This window comes from Protopterus annectens, chromosome 17.part0, assembly GCF_019279795.1.
Source record: "Protopterus annectens isolate FY-2018-M chromosome 17.part0, PAN1.0, whole genome shotgun sequence".
Taxonomy (NCBI): domain Eukaryota; kingdom Metazoa; phylum Chordata; order Ceratodontiformes; family Protopteridae; genus Protopterus; species Protopterus annectens.
In genome coordinates, this window is record NC_056751.1 from 178,864,919 (window position 1) to 178,886,842 (window position 21,924).

A 21,924-nucleotide genomic window follows, 5' to 3' on the forward strand; every position below is an offset into this window, starting at 1 on the left:
CAAACTCTGTGACACAGACACACTTCGGGTTTTAGACCTTTATTAATGACATTACACACTTTTCCACAGGCTCGCTCCTTTATTTGTTTTAACGGTGTATATGGCAGATATGTTCAAGACATATTATACCGTTATTAATAGGTTAGAACACTCTTTTTTCAGGCTCACTCACTTATTTTATATGACAGTGCCTGCAGAGATATTATTCCAGACATATGTTACCTTTCTTAATGGGTTACTACACTCTTTTTCTGCCTCTCTGACATTTTTATCTGACAGTACATGCAGAGGACTTATTCAGGCAATTTTATGGCTGTATTATTGGACTACAACACTTTCTTTCATGCTCTCTCCTATATTTTATATAACAATACATGCAGAATAATCGCTAACCTGCCTGGTGGCGCAGCCTTAGCAGCCTATCAGCATAGGCTTGCTGATTCGCAGCACGGTCACCTGCAGCTGTAAAGTAAATGAAGGGATATTGAGACATACCTATCCATTATACATACTCCATTATCAATTCTTACATACTGCATTCCATGGCTACATACTCAGTTGTGGGGTATCCTGCATCCCACGGGCCTCCTGTATCCATTGGTTCAGGCGGTCCTGCTTTCGTCTCTTCGGGTCTGCATGGTGGTGATGGACCTGCTCACCAGTCTGAGGAACACCTGTGGCACTGGTGAGGTCACGAGCTAACCAGTTCCAAGCCTCTGCCTTGTACTCCGTCCTTTGGAACTGACCCTGCAGGAGTCTTGACTCATGACAGTGGACAAGGAGCCAAACCATGTATTTCGACTCCTCAATGCCCCAATGTTGTGCTCGGAAGCGTGTTCCCTCTCCGACACCTGACATTCTAACTGCAGATGTGAGCTACAATCAGTTATGGCATGTATTCCCGCCTGTGGGGCTTAAATATGCCACATTTCCCACACTTTTTTGTGATTGGCCGTTTTGTAAAATTCTTGGCTGACTGCAGACCTGCTTAGTAATGGTTAAACTACCATTAGTAAGTATATGAATGTTAACAGTGGCTGTTTCCCCTATGTTGTCATGACTTAGTGGTTCTGTACTTTGCTTCTGATGCAAAGAGTCCTGGGTTTGAACCTTGTCATTCATTCTATTTTCATACTGTCCAGACAGGCTAGGGGGTGTGGCTGCATTTAAGCAACTTTGCTCTACATTGCTCCTCGGTGCCCTACGGTGCCCTGGTTGGCGCGTCGTGCACATACGCGCAAACACATTGCGCTGGGTAAAGCGCTGTTAAACTATGGGCAACTCTATTGCGCTGGGTAAAGCGCAATTGAACTATGGGCAACTCTATTGCGCTGGGTGAAGCACTGCTTAACTGCAGGTAATTTTATATTGGGATCCTTTAAAATATTTATTTTGTTCACTGATACATTGGCCATTTCACTGCTTTTTAGTTATGTTTACACATATTTGTTAGGTATTATTCCATATACTGATTTAGAAAATAAATACAAAAGGGAGTGGTGGGACTCGAACTGTGAACGCCTCTTCTTTGTGCGAATGCTCTACCATTACACTATTGCTATTTGGTGTGATTTGCATAAACATTCTTTCTTATGCTCTTCCATGTCAGAATTGCTAACTGTAGCTGAGCAATGGACACACCCATGCACACACGCACAAATACGGGCAGCTATTTTGGGAATTAAAAAAAAAAAATAGTGTTATGTGTTTTAGAACTGTGATGGGGTTTACAATATCAGACAGTGAAGTGTTGGGTGCAGGGACATTTGAGTGGACTCGCTCTTGTTTATTTGCTTTTATTTTAAACACTTGCAGGGGAATGGACATTTAGACTGCTCGGCAGTCGGGCACATCCCCTGCTTTCTTACACGGTCCGTGTAAGACTTACGGTTGGGTCAGCATGCCCTCATGCATATTCATGGCACGCTGACATCATACCATTCAACTGCAGCCTCCAAGTAAGACTTATTAAGTCTTACACGGAGGATTCGTGAAACCAAGAGAATGTCTATTCAAAGCTCATTGTTGTTTTTTTTTCTAAGTCACACACATTGGGCAGCACCTGCATCTTGTTACTTTTGCTGCAAACCACCATGTCTTCAATGAAACCTTTCTGCAAATCTGCTGAGATGCTTTCCTTCTTGTTTTTTCCAAGGCATCTCTTGAACTATCTTCTGCTGCTGTAAACTTTCCAGAGGCTTACAGTTTCTATTCACATGCTGCCATTGGGGATTAATCCCAAAAGTTTTCCAGCTGAGGTTCCGCCCATGCTTATTTGGATCTTAGATACATATTACATCTACTCATAAGCTTTAAAATGCAGTAAATATATGAACAGTACCATTTTGTCCAGGGAAGCAGACACATTTGTGTGGACAGACCTTTATCTAAGCAAAAGTAGGTCCTTCCATGTATAATCCCTCACTGCATTCTCCTGTTTCAATGGCTGCATGTACTGCCTTAGTTCTACTACCTGTCATTTGATAAATGACACCAAAATCAGAAAGCTACAGTTCCTCCTTCAGTAGATCCACAGAGAACAATACATTCCAGTATACTACAAGACAGCATTCCAGTAGTATGCATTCCTCCACAGCTCCACCTTTACAAAGGAGGAGGACTGCTTCCTGAATATGTTTATCCCATTTGTACCCTCACCCAGTCACACAATGATGTATCGAGTGTATCCTCACCCAGTCATACACTGATGTCTCATGTGTACCCTCACCCAGTCACACATTGATGTCTTGTGTGTACCCTCATTCAGCCACACATTGATGTATCATGTGTACCCTCACCCAGTCACACATTGATGTCTCGAGTGCACCCTCACTCAGTCACACATTGATGTCTCACATGTAACTTCACCCAGTCACACACACTGATGTCTCATGTGAACCCTTACCCAGTCACACATTGATGTCTCATGTGTACCCTCATCCAGACACACATTGATGTCTCATGTGTATCCTCATCCAGTCAGACACTGATGTCTCACATGTACTCTCACCCAGTCACACATTGATGTCTCATGTGTACCCTCACCCAGTCACACATTGATGTTTTGTGTGTACCCTCATCCAGTCCCACATTTATGTTTTGTGTTTACCCTCACTGAGTTGCACATTGATGTTTTGTGTGCACCCACACCCAGACACCCATTGATGTCTCGTGTGTACCCTCACCCAGTCACACATTGATATCTCGTGTGTACCCTCACCCAGACACACAATGATGTCTCAAGTGTACCCTCACCCAGTCACACATTGATATCTTGCATGTGCACTCACCCAGTCACACATTGATGTCTCATGTGTACCCTCACCCAGTCACACATTGATATCTTTTCTGTACCCTCACCCAGACACACACTGTCTTGTGTGTACCCTCACCCAGAAACACATTGATGTCTCAAGTGTATCCTCACTCAATCACACATTCATGTCTTGCATGTGCACTCACCCAGTCACACATTGATGTCTCACATGTACCCTCACTCAGTCACACATTGATGTTCTCTGTGTACCCTCACCCAGTCACACATTGATGTTTTGTGTGTACTATCACCCAGTCACACATTGGTGTCTCGTGTTTACTCTCACCCAGACACACATTGATATCTCGTGTGTACCCTCACTCAGTCACACATTGATGAGCTCCAGGTTCAGCTTGACCTGAAATGCTTTTGTTAAAGTGTAGTCCTCACAAAAGAGCAGTCTTTATAGCTCACATTTCAGCATAAGCCACTTCCAGCAGATGAAGATAAAAAACAGCATTATTAAAATAATCAAATTTAATAATAACAATAATAATACTGATAATAGTCAAATTAATTTGCTAACAAAGGACCCACTACCAGGATCATTAGTTGCTTTACATTATTTTTTCAACCAATGTATCAAAGATGTAGCAATTCACAACTGTAAGTACGACTATAACACAGCTATGAAATTTGCAGTGGTCAGAACTCTGCAAGACAGGAATGACACTGTCATTAAACCAGATGAAGATGGAGGAGGTGTTGTGTATTGTTAGAAGGATCTGTATATCACTAAAGCCATGGGGCAAATATCTGATGTCACATTTTATACTGACCTTCTAGAAGATCATACTGCTCATTTCTAGAATGAGGTGACCACCACCACTGCCTCTGCCTGCCTTGTATGTGGGATGCAGGGACCTTACTAGTGAAATGCCATGCTGTCCATAGCTCTCAGCACCCCAAGTAACATGAGTTGGCATGAGAAAAGGTTCCATACCTCAGTGGACCTCTGGATGCATTTGATGTCCTCTAATCAGCTGCCAAACACCAGCCAAAAGAAAACACAGGAGGTCAGTTGAAGGTACTGCATTTTGGTGACCCCCAGTTTCATACTTCATTTTACAATGTTACCTTTAATTGTCTTACAAACACTTCTGGTGCTCTTAAGCATATTGTAGAAGTGAGGGCTCAGTAGACTCATATATTGGCTGCATCTCAAACATGGGCACAAAGGCAGTGATTATGATATGCTTCACTAGAAGCTATAAGAATAATGATGCACCTGTCATACTCCTTGCTGAGTGCTTGTATGTGCAAGCGCTGTCAAAAGATCTGACCAAAATGGAATAAGCAACTCTGAACCTCAGTCCCAGGAAACAGTGGTGCTCACACAAACTCAGTCACTATGAATCTTGGCTTCGGATCCATGTCTCTCTGTTATCTAGATCTCTCACAGCACTTAACAAGCATTCTAGTGCTTACCAATTACCAGCATGTACAATGGGAGGAGTATGCATCCCTTATTGGCTGTAAATACATTCCCAAACATGACTATATATGCAGACAGATACTTCATGAAGAAGGTGCCATCCATAAGATAAAAGTCTGAATGGTCAAGATCACAGAACTTTGTTAATATTGTATCACCATGCATATGGTGTCATCCTCTCCAAACACTTTCTCTTAATACTTATGCTATCATCTTTCATGGTGTAGTCATTTGGCTGATGTCAGTCAACGCTCTGATGTATGTTTAATGCCTTCATTGCTTAACTTCTGCTTCCTGTGATGAGATTGCTTGAGAGATTATAATGGAGGCACAGATTTGAATAAGCTCTGCCCATGCCTTTGCTGTCACCTGCAGAATTATCTGTTCCAGAACATTCCTGTAATTACTGGCATGTTGCTTTATACCCCCCTTACTATATATACTAACTCCAGGATTACTCTACAATGGGGAAAAGGGTGTATACCTTTCAGCGAAATAAGTTTCAGTCAAATGAGTTTTCAGTGATGTGAGCTTTCAGTCAAGTGTGCTCACTCAAATGAGTTTCAGTGAAATGGGCGTTCAGTGAAGTGAAGTAGACCTATATATATATATATATATATATATATATATGTATATAATGTATATAGGTAGTATGCAGACAGAAGAGCTGCTTGGCTGTTCAAAAAGCTCATGAGGTATTATTATTTGTTTCCTTCATTCCTAATGAGCAATGAAAGGGTCAAGGCAACTTACCTTTCCTTTGGGGCTTTTCTTATTTGCAGGATACAAGAAGATTCCACCGTAGACTATAGTTCGATGAATGTCAGCTACCATGGAGCCAACGTATCTGGAGCTGTAAGGAGCACTTCCATCCTGTAAATAACATGAAGCAGAACATACATGCATTAGATACCTGAGCTTCTGTGAGATCCCTGAGAAAGTGTAAGGCAGTGCATTGAACCTCCAATAGTATGAGCAGCAGATTACATAAGGAGGGCAGGTTTGGTAAGAATTAACAGGAATCTCAACCACAAGAGAAAATCTGTAGTGATTAGATAAGGGGAGCAAAGAACAATTGTTAAGTTGTTATTGTTTAAATGTTTATCCTTGTGAAAAAAAGATACTAAAACATGATTTATTATATTATTGCATTTTTCATTTTGCTGTTTCATATTTTCAGTGACATGATGCATTACATTCCAGAACAAGTAGGATTAGTATTATATTAACTTGATTATACTAATATGTTCAGTGGACTCTATAAAGAGGCTGAGTTGGTTCAGTTTGGCATTGCATTACTGAGTGAAGCTAACCAGGAGTTCCTTTTTTGCTGTGAATATGGCCATTTTGTAGAGACGTTTTCACCACATTTTTGCATAGAAGATGAAATTGTATTCTTTCTAGGAGCTTCTGTTAAAATGCTACACTTTTTCATTTTTTTCTTTGTTAAGAAAGATAGGCAATTACATTCCCTTTGGTTTTTACCATGCTTTCCCTTCTTGGTGTTTATCTTTCTGTCTGTACATTTTCCTGTGTTCAACAAGACACGTGGTCACTTCCACAGCCATCGGCAGTATCCTTCAACTTCTTATAAGTTTTCACTTATGTCATACTGGCTGTGACTCTTTTGCAGTTGCTGTCTTTTCCTGACTTCTGCACATGTTTTGACAGCCATGTTTTGTTTCCTATCTCTAACCCAGTGTTGTGGCTGTGCTTCTCAGGTTGTAGTTCAGTGTTTATTTTTCAGTTGATAACGTCTGTTTTCAGATGATCGCACATGTTATTTTTCAGTTGATAACGTCTGTTTTTCAGATGATCGCACATATTATTTTTCAGTTGATAACGTCTGTTTTCCAGATGATCGCACATATTATTTTTCAGTTGATAATGTCTGTTTTCAGATGATCGCACATGTTATTTTTCAGTTGATAACGTCTGTTTTTCAGATGATCGCACATATTATTTTTCAGTTGATAATGTCTGTTTTTCAGATGATTGCACGAATTATTTTTCAGTTGATAACGTCTGTTTTTCAGATGATCGCACATATTATTTTTCAGTTGATAACGTCTGTTTTTCAGATGATCGCACATATTATTTTTCAGTTGATAACGTCTGTTTTTCAGATGATCGCACATATTATTTTTCAGTTGATAACATGTCTATTTTTCAGATGATTGCATGTGTTATTATTTTTCAGTTGATAACATCTGTTTTTCAGATGATCGCACGTATTATTTTTCAGTTGATAACGTCTGTTTTTCCAGATGATTGCACATATTATTTTTTAGTTGATAACGTCTGTTTTCAGATGATTGCACATATTATTATTTTTCAGCTGATAACATGTTAGTTTTTTAGATGATTGCACATATTATTTTTAAGTTGACTACACATCTATTTTTCAACTGGGCAAACTTGTGACTATTTTTTTCAGATGATTGCATATGCCTTTCTGGTTGGACTATACATTGGAGGATGCATTCTAGAAATTGTGTTTCTGACACTTTGGGTGCTCTGTTATGATTGTACCACATTGTATAAACTGTATATCTATGATTGTATTGTAGCACTCCTGCTAGAGTTAACATTCTTCAGGAGAGCAGCAAACTATTTATCTTACCATAGCTGATAGTCACTAACTGTATTTATAATCTATCACAGACTGATTGCAACATGTCTAGAATACCTTCTAAACATTAAATTACCTTTGCATAAGGCATTACTTTTCTTTAGTAACTAGGTCAACAAAGTTTAATCCTGCATCTTAGTGAAACAAGTTAACAAAACCAGAAAAATTCATGAGATACATTCAGAATTTTGAGTTCACATCCAACAGAAATGCATCCTGTCCTGAAAAATCTATATAAAAGGGTGTTAGTGATGGTCAAAGTTGAATACCTTAATATATGTAAGACCAGGATTGACTACTGAGAAACCCAAAATAATTCTGGAATAAGATAAATGACCTCCTTGGCAAAACTAAGCTGAGCCACAAGTGTAACATCAAGCTCAGTGACCAGCTCATGTCCATCCACAGTGCATTAACAATTTATTTGCATAACCTTTCAAGCAAGCAATTCACTTTTTCCTTATAAAACTAACAGTTCAGCTCACCCGGAAGTCTACTTAACAGATTTTATTCCATCCTAAAGCTTAAGACAGTACATCTCAGAGATTAACAGATGTCTAAGAAAGCCACCTAATTATAGTACTGCTGGGTTGATGGACTCAACTCCAAATTCCTGAATATCTGTAGTACCTATTTAGCTATAGCTCTTCAATACATCATTAATCTGTTACTATCCCCTGTCTTCCTCCCTGACTAATGGAAATCCTGTCTCCAAAATAGAAGTCACTCATCCCTCATTTTATATCACCCAATGCCACCTCTATCAACATTCTTAAGGTAACCTCCTCTCAATTCTACACCTACCTAAACTCATGTGACCTTCTCACTAAGCAACAGCGTAGCTTCAGGAAGGGTTCAGTAGCCACTAACTCTAATAATATCCCATTGAATGTGGATGACAGCAAACAAACTGTGGACATTTTCATTGATCTACACAATGCATTTGACTCATCCCAGCACCGTACCTTCAGCTTGAGCTGTCTGGCCTTTCCCCAGCCTCCCTTGACAGTATGAAAGTTACCTCCTTACAGAACCTACCATGCAAACATAAGCAAGTCCTTGTCCCACTCAAAATAAGTAGGCATGAATATTCTAGAAGGCTCAGTCTGGAAAGTAGCTCTATTCCTTACCGTCACAATCCTTTTCGTATTTCTCAGAACTATCATCCTCGCTATCCTTATGCATTTGGTCACATGAAAGGGCTATTAATACCAAAGATATGCTGCCCAGTTATATTTCACTGAATAATGTCTAGTTCAGCATGCTGGGACTCTTCCCTAAATTAAAAGAGTTGAGACTATGCTCTTTGAAACAGCAAGATGTCTCTTCCCTACCTATGGCATTTGGTTATGCTTCACCAAAAGGTGGCCTGTTTCAGTATTTAAGCTTAAAAATGTTTTTGACTTGACACTTAGCTAACTTTTAGAAGTCGTCTAGATAAAATGTAAAAAAAAAAAAAAAAAAAAAAAAAAAAAGTAATATAAAGTAAAGTTTCTACTAGGACCATGCTTTAATATCTCCCATTTCTGAGGACTTGAAGCAAGGGCTTCCATAGTGAAAGATTTCCTGATTGCTAGATTACAGCATTAGCCAGTCACTGAACATTGGTAGATCTTCTTTTTTAAACTTCAGCAGACTACAGATGATGTTAAATACAAATTCATGGTTCAAGCCCCTCAATATCTGAGTATCACTCTCAGTAAAGCCAGTCTAACAACACATTTTCAAAGGGCATATATTTGATCCAGTTTCCTAATGTTCAAAACATTCTTCTTGAAGCAACACACCACCCTTGGCTTTCTATTTATTTAAATCCATGTATCAATAGTTTCTATACCATTTCATGGAGTCCCCTTATTGCCTTCTTCCCTTCTCACCAGAGTGTTTCAAAAAGGCAGTTTATTTCTTGGGTCCAAAAGTACAGAATGCATTATTATTATCTAGCAGGGTATGTGCACTTAACAATAGCTTAAAATCTGTCTCCTGGATTTACTGCAGATACTCTGTAATTGTGTAAATTGCTGATGTTAATAATTCTCATTTTTACTAAGACAAACCAGTGTAATGACTTTGACCATGTCATGTGTCCTGCCTATAATAATTTCAGTGGTGTTCTTTTTTTCTCTTTTTTATGTGCTAGTGTATATTATGTCAGATATAATATTATATCTATTGCATATTGACTTATTGATGTTGTAACAGAGTTGCTTCTAAAAAGGGGCCTATGGGTCCAATCTAATTACCTTAAATGTACAAATAAATAAATACCGTATACAGACAGATGAAGTACCTAAATAAACAAATCCCTCTAGGGCTACATTCTAATGGCGCAGTTTAATTTGTAAGGTGTCTTATGACTCTAACCTTTGTAGTGTGCAGTATGCCTTCATGTGGGAAGTAGCCACTTGCTGACATGTTGTGATTTATAGTACCAGATACGACAATGTAGGAACAAGGAAAACAGCATGGGATTTGGTGTGTGCAAATGAACATATGATATGAAAATGAAGGTGTGAAATTTAATAAGTGCATAATGAAATGTCAGAAAGCAACTCTGGAAGCAGGTCAAGATTTATACTCATGAGGCTAATTAGGTGCATGCAAGTTGTACTTCACTGTAAGAACAAAAAGTACTTCAGCCTTTGGGGCTGCAATACACAAAGATCTTTCGAGCAGAAGTAGCATGCATGAGCCAACAATTAATAAGTAAAAGCACTGCCACCTCAAACCCAGCAATGTGATATCACAGCAAACAGCAGAAAAAAATAATAATGGTAATAGATTACATACTACCAACTAACCGACCAACAGCTGACAGACTGTTAGTGTGTTTGGAGAGATATCATTGGACATTGTTTGATATGTACCACACACAAACAAGGTCAAGAAGAATGCATGGACCTCCTATAACAATGGATGCTAAGATATGTGTAGCTCTGAACATACTAGCTACAGTGGCCTTCCATTGACCAATGTGGAAACAATAGGTATATCACAGTTGTCGACCTAACCTGCATAATTCTCAATTTTTTTCTCATATGCAATGTCCATATATAGATAAGCATATATTCTCCAGCACACCTGGGGGGGGGGAGCTACCACCATGTATATCTGCTCTGACTTTGCCTGCCTTCTTTAAGTACAAGATGCTATAAATTTCAAAAAGACCCCACCTGGTTTCAATGGGCAATGGTCTGTCAGTAGGATGAGCTAAACTTCCATCAGCTGCAAAGCAATATGCAATGTACAGTTGTTGATAAACAATGCATTTGCAAATCAACCTGAAAGTGCTCATGATTCCCACATCTGGCATAAAAGTCATCTATATTGCTACTTACTGCACATAGAAAATCAATGAGGGCATCTAGCAGGTAAGTGCAGGCACTGTTATAAGCAAACAAACATATATAGTCAAACACAGTTTATACAAAAGTCTCCCCCACCCCCTGTGGACTCTTGTGTTTTAAGTGGAGTAGGATTCTCACTGGAGCCTTATAGCTGATGATATTCATAAGGACCTTACAAAGTATCACTGGGCAGCCATATAATACCAGATACATGCAAACTAAAACATGTGAGCATATGTTCAGTCTGCTGAAAGCATAGTACCTCTGCCTGGATACATCTGAGGGGGCCCTGCCATTCACCCCTGCTACCACTTGCAAGCATGCTATATACATAAACCTGATTAATAGGAAGCATGCAGACCATCCACCCAGGAAACATCTGGACCCACTAGAGTCAGCATGCCAACTTTATTCAGAAATAACAGTGAGGCTGAGTGACAGTGAGCAGTAGCTGTACCACACCTGTAAAGACAATGACAAACACTGTACACAACAGCAAAGTGGTGGCATCTAGTCCAGCTGTATGGGTTCATGATGAGCACACAGTGAAAGCACAGTATCACACACAGCAAGCACAATGCATGCACTGTTAGATAAAGGCTATACTCGGCAGTGTATTGTCAAGTCACACTGTGCATCAGACTTCTCCACATACATCACACAGTTAGAAGGGTGCAGTGGATTACTATCATCATCTTTTGCACAAGTACCAAGGGACACAATGATATGTAGCTGATATCACAATCTGGGTGAGGAGCTTGCCATCTGAGGAAAAAAACAAGGTTCTTGTAGCAAGGGGTGCTCCATGTCATCGACAATGATCTCCACTGACAGTGAGGGAGGTGGTACTCTGACAGTGAATGAAAGTGGGTATTACTAAGTGATCATGATCTGTGGCCCCTATGCCAGCTTGTTGTGATAGGACTGCAGGCCCTCTGTGACAAGGATGATGTGCTAATGTGGGAACAAAACAGGTATGAACTCTTCTGGCCAGGTATTCTGTCCCTAGAGGCTGGCAATTGTTACCACCCATGATGTGGTTGATGGAGTGGGATACCCATAAGCTCACAGAAGCCAATTAATTAGTACCCTTCGATGGCCTCCTGACATGAACACTTATGTACATACCATCCCTGACCGTGGATAACAATGCTGACAGGGCAAGGAGGGTGGCACCTGCTATGTACCATACAGAAGTGGACAAGGAAGTAACATGCCTCACCATTGTCCTCATGCAACACAGTAACACTGTGTCAGCATGCCAACTTTATCCAGAAATAACAGTGAGGCTGAGAGACAGTGAGCAGTAGCTGTACCACACCTGTAAAGACAATGACAGACACTGTACACAACAGCAAAGTGGTGGCATCTAGTCCAGCTGTATGGGTTCATGATGAGCACACAGTGAAAGCATAGTATCACGCACAGCAAGCACGATGCATGCACTGTTAGATAAAGGTTATACTCAGCAGTGTATTGTCAAGTCACACTGTGCATCAGACTTCTCCACATACATCACACAGTTAGAAGGGTGCAGTGGATTGCTATCATCATCTTTTGCACAAGTACCAAGGGACACAATGATATGTAGCTGATATCACAATCTGGGTGAGGAGCATGCCATCTGAGGAAAAAAACAAGGTTCTTGTAGCAAGGGTGCTCCATGTCATCGACAATGATCTCCACTGACAGTGAGGGAGGTGGCACTCTGAAACAGTGAATGAAAGTGGGTATTACTAAGTGATCATGATCTGTGGCCACTATGCCAGCTTGTTGTGATAGGACTGCAGGCCACCTGTGACAAGGATGATGTGCTAATGTGGGAACAAATCATGTATGAACTCTTCTGGCCAGGTATTCTGTCCCTAAAGGCTGGCAGTTGTTACCACCCATGATGTGGTTGATGGAGTGGGATGCCCATAGACTCACAGAAGCCAATTAATTAGTACCCTTCGATGGCCTCCTGACATGAACACTTATGTACATACCATCCCTGACCATGGATAACAATGCTGACAGGGCAAGGAAGGTGGCACCTGCTATCTACCATACAGAGGTGGACAAGGAAGTAATATGTCTCACCACTGTCCTCATGCAACACAATATTGCATCATCTCTGGACTCTGTGTAGTCACCAATTTGTTGGCAGTGCTGGGTGACATTCTCATGGAAGCTGTGGAGCATACCCATCATTCCATGTCGCCATAGGATAGGCAGCAGCAGATGAGAGTCCTCTATACCTGCTGATTAAGTACTGGCAGCTGCATACAATGGACTGGCTGGGATGCATGACATCATCAGGATTCCCTACTTGGCTGTTGTATGATGGGTATACTGATACTGGATGAAGTGCACTTCTCAAATGCTGCAGCCACAGGCCAATCAGTGCTGTAGCTCTCAGTCATTAATCAGCTTCCTCAACAGGTACAGTGAGCACTCATGAAGTATCACCTGTAGTTTAGGAGCAGATGAAGAGTCATACTGTCACCCTAAGCTAAAGGTGGGGAACCATATAGGAGGGAGAAAGCCAGAGCTGTCCATCATTTGTGACTTGATCTGTGTCTTGGCATTAACAGGCCCTGCAAAAGTGATGACAAAAGTCTCATGCCCTGACCCAGCCTGTGCAGGTATTGCCATTGTAGTGATCTGGACTGTGAATATACAGTATATGACAGAAAACACTGAATCTAAATACCCATGTTACATATGAGCCCCTGTGTTACAGATGCAAACAGTGGTACAGACTATGTAGACATAGAACAGATACATACTTCCACTGCCATTCATGTGTGCCTGCATACTTGAAGTGCCTATGAGAACCACATGCAGTGGTATTTGTGGTCTGTAGACATGCAATGCATGGTTGTTGTATATAAGGACTGGACACTCCCAAAATCTGTGCCCAGTCCTCAGAATATAATACCTGTGACTTCATCATCAGCATGTAGGGAACTTTAGGGTTTCTGCCTTGCCAGTTAGTCTTGAGGTGAGAGTTTGCTCCTTACAGTGTGATTTCTTGAAGACCTTACTGATCATGTCAGATACACACCTTCCACATTCCTGTGTTATGCAATTCTGTGCACTGACAGAACTGATACCATGTCTCTCAAAAGTGGTCCATTAGAGGCTGCTGAGCACACTCCTCTGACTAACAAACAACACCAATAGCTCATTAATCCCTGTAGCAGGATATCATTCTCAGTTCAGATGAACTTGTCTAACCTTTGTTGTCCACCCCCTCTGGAGGACATGAGGATGCCTATTGAAACAACACACATAGTCATAGGCTGGTGACTTCTGACATACTTCTCAACCTCTTAGTTCATGAAATATGGACAAAGGCCCAAAATTAGGTCAAAATTTCAATATCACTGTTATGAACATAGTCATTTGCTGAACTAATAGGTTTTGTGTTAGCATACATTCTCTGAAGGATATGAAGTCTGAAACTCAAGTGTATGTCATTATTTAATGACTTTAGTCCTAAATGATTTGCCAGAAAAAATACAAATTTTATGAGGGACAGACCACAAGTATCAGGGAAAATTTTGGACATTCTGCAAAAATCCGTGGAGTTGAGAGGTATGAATTCTGGGAACAGTAGGCCAGCAGTTTCAAACAGTGAGTTGCCATAGTTTTATAAGAGCAGTACACATCTGGACAAGAATGGCAGCAATGTAGGTGCCAGAGATATGCAATGCTATGGACAGTAGGATAGTGCAATGATACCCCAGGATGTAACAGGAGGTTTAATGTATCACAAAGTGAAAACTCTATTTATTTTTCATTTTTTTTTCTGAATGGTTTGTCTATATGACCTCTTTACCTTTAGGTTTGGATTTAAACACAAAAAGTAAGGTGCCAAGAGATCTGGGCACATAAATGTACCCCAAAAACCTGTGCATGAAGAATATAAGAATATATATTTTTTTTGCCATTACTGTACTTGCATAAAGGTTCATCTTCACAAATACAACTCATACAAAGATTAAGAGCCTAATCAAAGGCCCCATCTCAGTTTTTTTTGTTAACCAAGTGGGTGGCCATGGCCTGCACAAGAAGTAAATGACAACCGAAAGACTTACATTCAGAATATTTACATCACAGATACATTAAAACAGTCATATAACCATGTCTATACCTCCCAACTGTCCATATTTTCACAGAATGTCCAGATTTATGCCTCATATTTTTGGTCTGTTTCCTCATAAAAATGTATTTTTTGGCAAATCAATGGCAAATCATTGAGGACTGAAATCAGAAAATAATGACAGACATTTGTGTTTCAGACTTCATGTCATATTGATTAAATAATATGAAAGGAAATTAATATATTTTTTTTACAATGAACAGGAGATAAATACAGAATGTTTATTAAACAGACAAGTTCAAATAATGTATATAATAATGTCCTTTTGTCTGAAGAACATGAAAAAAATGAACTTTATGTCCAAGGCTAAAGAGTCATATTGTATAGGTCAGTAACACTGTATATACCTCCCTGATCCCATGGCATTGCGAGATAATGCCCTAAGTCACCAGTGAGTACCCAAGGGACAAAGTGGGAAAAGGATAAACGTCAGCTGACACTGTAAACTCACTCACTCCCATTGTGGGAGCAGGGCAGCAAACTCTGCTGCAGTGATGACACCTGTTGTTGAACCAACAGATGATCACCCAAAGGAGAGGCCATGCTAGCATGCAATGCTAGCAGCCTGTGCACTGTAGAGTCTGCACAGGGCATGTATGGAAGATTACACATCTCTGTCCTGGAGCAGGCAGCCATTGTGAGCTAAGTAGGATTCCTGAGGGGCGATGTTAGGTGGGGAGGCTGTTAGTACCACAAAACTCAACACTAAAAAAAGTACACACAGCTCAGACTAAACACATAGATCTACATATGCTAAATCTCTTAAAAGTAACCTACCTAAACCACAAATGTCTCCTAAATGTAATCTGGGAAGTAAATACCCTCTGCAGCCTCACAAACATCACAGGTAGCACTCACCAAGAAACATACATCAAAAGGTGACATGAACTCAGTTCGTAAGCCTATAAGGCAAACCTCTACACAGTCTAATAGTTTAGCCATAGATGACTCCATAGTGAGACACACCAATGCATCCCTCACCAGGCTGTGCAAAAAGGATCATGGTCAGTTACTTATCAGGTGCCAGGATTCATCACATCACACAAGCATTCAAGTCCTTGCACCACAAATACACAAATGTCACAAGCGTTCTACACATGGTTGCAAGGGGCTTGAAATGTACCTCCCCGGGCTATATGAAGACAGACATAATGGAGTTTTCAGAATATGTGTCTGAGGCTTATGTGAGCCTAGCCTTGAACAGAATTCTACCACCACCGATAATTATTCAGACTGAAAAAAAGATTAATATTCCAACAATTGGGTTACTTTCTAGTGTAATTCAAAGGAGTACAACATATGTCAGCCTGTGAAGAGATAGTAGAAGTTTCCTACTGTTTTGCTAAAGCTGGCCTGCACTTCTCTCCCCAAGGCTTTCATATATTAGCTAAATCCTTGTTCACCACCATGGTGCCTTTTTAGGCAATGTTAATCCTCTAAAGGTTACAACATAACTAAAAAGAATTTGGATAACATTAAGGTATGTCTGCTAAGCTGCAGTGGTGCAGCAGTAGCATTGTTGCCTGACAGCAAGAGGTTCTCCCATTCGATTCTCAGCTGGAGCACCTTCTGTGTGGAGTCTGCATGTTCTCCCCGTGGTCGAGTGGTGTTCGAAAGACATGCGTGAATGGGCGTGCCTTCGTTGAAAGTTGGGTGTCAGGCTGACACCTCGGCACCGTACAAATCTACTGCCAATCATTAGTGGACCGGAGTTCTGCTGTGGCGACCCCTAACCAGGAAAAGTCAAAAGAAGAACCATTAAGGTATGTCTGCTAAATGATAGGAGCCTTAACAAAAAAACTGATTCCCTGTTAGAAGTCCTTTCCCTGGTAAATGTTAATATGCATCATCACAGAGACTTGGTTCAAGCCCATTGAAAGCAGTCTATAAATGCAGGCTTTCAAGGCCCACCACATTAGAGAATCTCCTTATTCTTAACAAAATTAATTTCCAAAATTTGTAGACAAGATAATGACTTGGAACTTCTCCACATCCAGCTTAGCATTAACAAACCTCTTATTATATCGTAGTTATCTACAGAACCCCATCTATGTCCCTCCTGCCTTACAATAACTATAGAACCCCATCTATGTCCCTCCTGTCTTATAACTATGGAGCCCATATATACTAAGCCAAACACCATTCTCCTAGGAGACTTCAACTAACCTTCCATAAACTGGTAAATGTATATATCCTTGAACATGTATGCTCTGAGATTTCTGGACTCATAAATGCAAACTTCTTGGACAAATTAGTCCACACCTCACCTCTACCAGGGGTGATAACATTCTGTACTTGGTACAACATTTGGATAGTTCTTTCTACTTACCCATTGGACAGTGAAAAGTATGGACTGGGTTTTCTTTGTTTGAATTGCTACTCATGCACAAATCTTCTGAATTCCTGACTTTTGCATTATGGACCATTGCCAGACAAGATACCATCAGATATTCCCTGCTTCAGGAATAAAGGCTTTAATGCACTGACTGCAAATGTAGTCATGTTTCCCAGCTGTCACTGTATCCCAAGAATGATCTGGTGCTGGGTATAATACCATATTTTTCTTTGGGTTGCTGTTGTATTGCAGATATAATTCTGACATTAATTGTTCTATATGAGCTGGCATTCTTGGACTGGAAAATGTATCTATTGTTCCTTGTTTGCACTTCAATTTTCCTTGATGTCTTTCATATAGTCTTTTAAATATTTATTTTTTTTTTCATTTGATTGAGACCAATTATTTTGCCAGCTTTGAGCAATACACTTGGGCATAACATATTTCTTTGTTAAAAAAGAAACTAGATTTCTTTCCTTACTGATAATTTTAAGTCAGGCTACCTTTCTTTATAATGTCTTTCAGTAACTGTATCTCAGAGTAAATGTCAGTGCATCACTGAAATGGTTACTTTTCCTTCTGTCATTCATATCACCTTATTACCCAATGAATCTTGAATTCTTCTTCTAACAACTCATCATACATCTCTGGTAAATATGGTCTACTTATATCACTGCAATATGCAGACCCTTGCCTGGTTTGCATTTTACCTTCAGATCACGCAGCTTTAGATTAAAATGCATTCTCTGCAATTGCAGATATACCTTGTATAAATAATTTTTAAACATGGTTTGCATGAAGCAGAACCTTCCATCGAAACAACTTGTTCCTACAGTGATTGACACCTACTCATCAAGTACCTAAACTTCGGTCCAAAAGTTTGGCTTCAGAATTTGCATTGCTGTTCTCAGAATTATACAGGATGCAGGACAATGTTTCTTCTCATACTTGCAGCCACACAATCTATATGAGTCATGATTACAAATACATTTTCTCTGTGCTCAAAAACTGTTACAGTGCACTGTCACATGACTGTCTTTTTGTATCCATTACTCTTGCAATGCTCCATACTTTATTTTTAATTTTTCTTTCTTAATTTCATTTAACATTTATCTTAGACATATCATATTCTTCACTTATTTTATAACTGCACTAGAATTTCACTTGCTCTGTACATACTAACAGCTTTTGTCTGTTTCCTAATGAGCCTGACTCAGATACATCATTACTTATAACACAAATTATAATATCTCATTTTAGTAAATCATGAAACTCATTCAATTTACAGTTTTGGCTATATGCTTCAACTCAAAATGTAAGTATCTATAGTGTCTGTAGGACCTTGTGCTTTGTAAAGAATGAATGCAGAATAATATGAACATCGTACTGACCTCACAAAAACCCGGAATTTATCTCTAGGTCCTACCATTTGTTTCTTTTTCCTCTTCCAGAAAAGTGAAAGAATTAAATATTTTTTAATCCTTCTTCCCCAGTGTCATGCAGGAATGTAGCACATTGTTACATTCCATAATTATCAGTTAATACCTTATCTTTGAGGAATAAATCACATTTCTGAATGCAAACATTTCAGTTTTTAGCTAAGTTTCTGCTCAGCATGATAATATGGGGGTTTCAGCTAATAATTCATTTTTCATTGAGAATTACACTTCTGCACTACCAAACACAAACTCTTGAAAGTAAATATGTTCTTTCACTTCTGAAGTTGTATTTCTACAGATCTAATAAGTACATCTCAATTCCAATGTCATGTAAAATCAGAATGATTAATAAACAACGCAAACACTAAATATGTGCTCTAGTCTCTATGCTGTGTACATTCAGAATGGACTATCTAAAAGATGTAACATATGAGATACAGTTTTCTGTACCTAGCTTACTGACAATTAAAGGTATATAACCCATATATGATGGAAGTGCCTTCAGCTGACAGACATAATTAAGTTGAACATGTCAGGACACGGACAAGACACTGTACTTCTTGATACTCTTTACAGAGACAGACTCATTATAAAGGAAGTAATGTTACAGGCATTAGCAATCAATCTCATCTCACGTCAATCTAAGGTAGTCGTCAATGCATGCTACTATAGCTGGTATATAACACCCACCCCCCTATGTACTTACCTTTTTAGGTTTATATCAAAAGAACAAATGAAATAGAAGTTCACAACAAATGGATGGCATGCAGCAAACACTATCAGCTAGTTTAGACTTTACTATTTTTAGATAAAAACACACTGTATATGTTACTAGCTTGCAAAATCAGAATAGAATCTGCAAATGTTCTTACAGAGATTTTTCTGTCTTTGTGCATGCTCCAGTGGGAAAATCCAGCAAATTATGAACTCACAGTCTCTTCCTTTATTTATATGGAGAGTTCTAGGCAGAATTTCCTGTCACTTTAGTTTAGGAACACAAAACTCTGCTCAGAGATGAACAAGCTATAACCCATTGCATGTTGTTCTCCAAACCAAAGATAGTAAGATGCCTTGCATATACGTAAGGTTGAGTTGTATTGTGCATTATAGAATCTCATTACATAGCCAAGGCACAAACATCCTGTTTAAGGCAGCACAGTATACACCTGTGTAGATTGGTAACATTCTGTTTCACTGTGTGGTTGACTTCCTCTAAGGTTTACCATTTTGGCAGAACTGTCACAGTCTCTTAGGATCCAGCTCAATGCATGTAGTGCACTCAGATAAAGCAGTATTGGAAGCAAGAATCATTTGTTATGAAAAGCACAGAAATTTCAGTCCTTGGAAAATTTATTACCATAACATCTAACAAAATAGCTTACCTTTGGGAATTTCTTTGCCTCTAGATACTCAGTGAGTGCTGCATCGGAGTACATGGCATAGCCCTCATTAATACTGTAGATTTTCCCTTTCTTCTTAATTTTCACATCTCTGTCCACTAGAATGAACTCCCCTAAGGCCTAAGAGGATGACAGTGACTGCATTACTAGAGCTATGACACTGAAGCAGCATAGTAACATTAATACATACACTGGATAGTCTGTCAATGTGCAAATGCCAAGAATGGTCACAACATCTACCTGTACATTGTTACCCTCATACTTCTGTAAAGTTCCCAAAGCACTGATTGCAGATCCTGAAAAGAGCCATTTAGTTCAATAATTAAAACATCTTGCATCAATAAACATGCAAACAATTCTCAGAGCCAAACAGAATGTGTTAAAATGCATATCATTCCAAAAGGAAGCAGTATATTACCTTCAGTTTGTAGGAAAACAATTGCGTGTCACTATTTCCTAGAAATATATTACCCTAAAATATTGATGCATTGGGGAGCTGAATTCTGAGATTTGGAGTTTAGGCTGTAGCTATGATAAAAAGATACCAAAAAATTATTTGCATTGGCATGTCTTATTCTAAACATAGTGTCTCTCCCAAGCACAGCATACTAACATACAGATATATACATATATATATATATATATATATATATATATATATATATATATATATATATAAGTCTCTCTCTGTTTATCTGGTTGACTGATGAGCTGTTGAACTGTAACTCACTGAATGCAAAAAGAAGCTGGCACAGATGATTGAAAATCATCTCATAGAATGTGTCGACATTGCTCTTGAGAAGATCATGATGCAGTGGGGATAACGGAATTTGCCCTTTCCTCACTGTATTGCAATCTTGGAGTTGGTATATGTAATTAGCAGGGGGTGTGAGGGTGCAGGAGAGTTTGCCCCCCTGCAAAAAAGAGTTTACTGTTGTTTATTGTTTGCTTTGGATAGGATGAGTTTCAAGTATTTGTGAGTGATAACTTGCTTATTGATAAAGCAACATAATGTATTCATTTTGCAACCAGTTTTTACTGATGTAATATGTTTCAATGTATTTCAATTGATACACATGTATATAACAGTGCATAAACTGCAATTATGTGGGGGGCTGTGCCACCCACACCCCCCTTACTTAATATTCTTACTCCAGGTTCGCACTGCAGTGGTGCAGGGGCTGTATTCCGTTTTTGACCAAATGTAATTCGACCAAAGGTTCTTTCAGTCAAATGAGCTTTCAGTGAAGTGGGCAGCCTGAAATCATTTTTGAACAGGTGTAATTCGACTAAAAACAGTAGACCCATATATATATATATATATATATATATGTATGTATGTGTGTGTGTGTGTGTGTGTATGTCAGTGCTAGGTTTTCATTTACAGCTATTGACATGGCTAATTTCCCTACATCTGATACATTTGATTTAAAAAAAATGGATAAAAAGGAAATTATCTGTATTGTCAGTTTAGGCACTCCACCCTCTGGGGCTTAAATTAGATTTTCTAGTCTTTTTTAGATGCAATAAGCTCTATAACATTGGCTTGCTATTTCTGAGAATTTTTAAGTCTGAGAGCTTTAGTTTTTTGTGGTACAGTCTTTGTTTCCTTCAGTTCTGGTTTGCCCACTGTGTCACCTTAAGCAACTCACTTAACCAGACATTGCATGGGGGAAACTGGCACTCTGGTCTATGCTCCTCAATGGTCCCTTGGACTGCGAGCCTATACAGCTATGTATATTTGCTTTACCTAATTCATGGTTATTTATTTTTGAATTTAGTTGGACTTTTAGTTGCAGCATCCAGATGGAGGCATAGGCCCAGGAATCAACTAGATATATTTGTTTCACATATTTTCCTGAAAAATGAA

General features: G+C 39.3%; 1 protein-coding gene across 1 annotated transcript in view; it reads right to left on the minus strand.

Moving 5' to 3' along the window:
• LOC122791837 (fructose-1,6-bisphosphatase isozyme 2-like) overlaps positions 1 to 21,924 on the minus strand; it is a 181,779-nt gene that overhangs the window by 15,476 nt on the left and 144,379 nt on the right. Inside the window, exons 5-6 of the mRNA XM_044059798.1 lie at positions 20,037 to 20,174; positions 5,505 to 5,624 (exon numbers count right to left, since the gene is read on the minus strand). Of these exons, the coding sequence (XP_043915733.1) occupies positions 5,505 to 5,624; positions 20,037 to 20,174 (258 nt within the window). The remainder of the gene's footprint in view (positions 1 to 5,504; positions 5,625 to 20,036; positions 20,175 to 21,924) is intronic.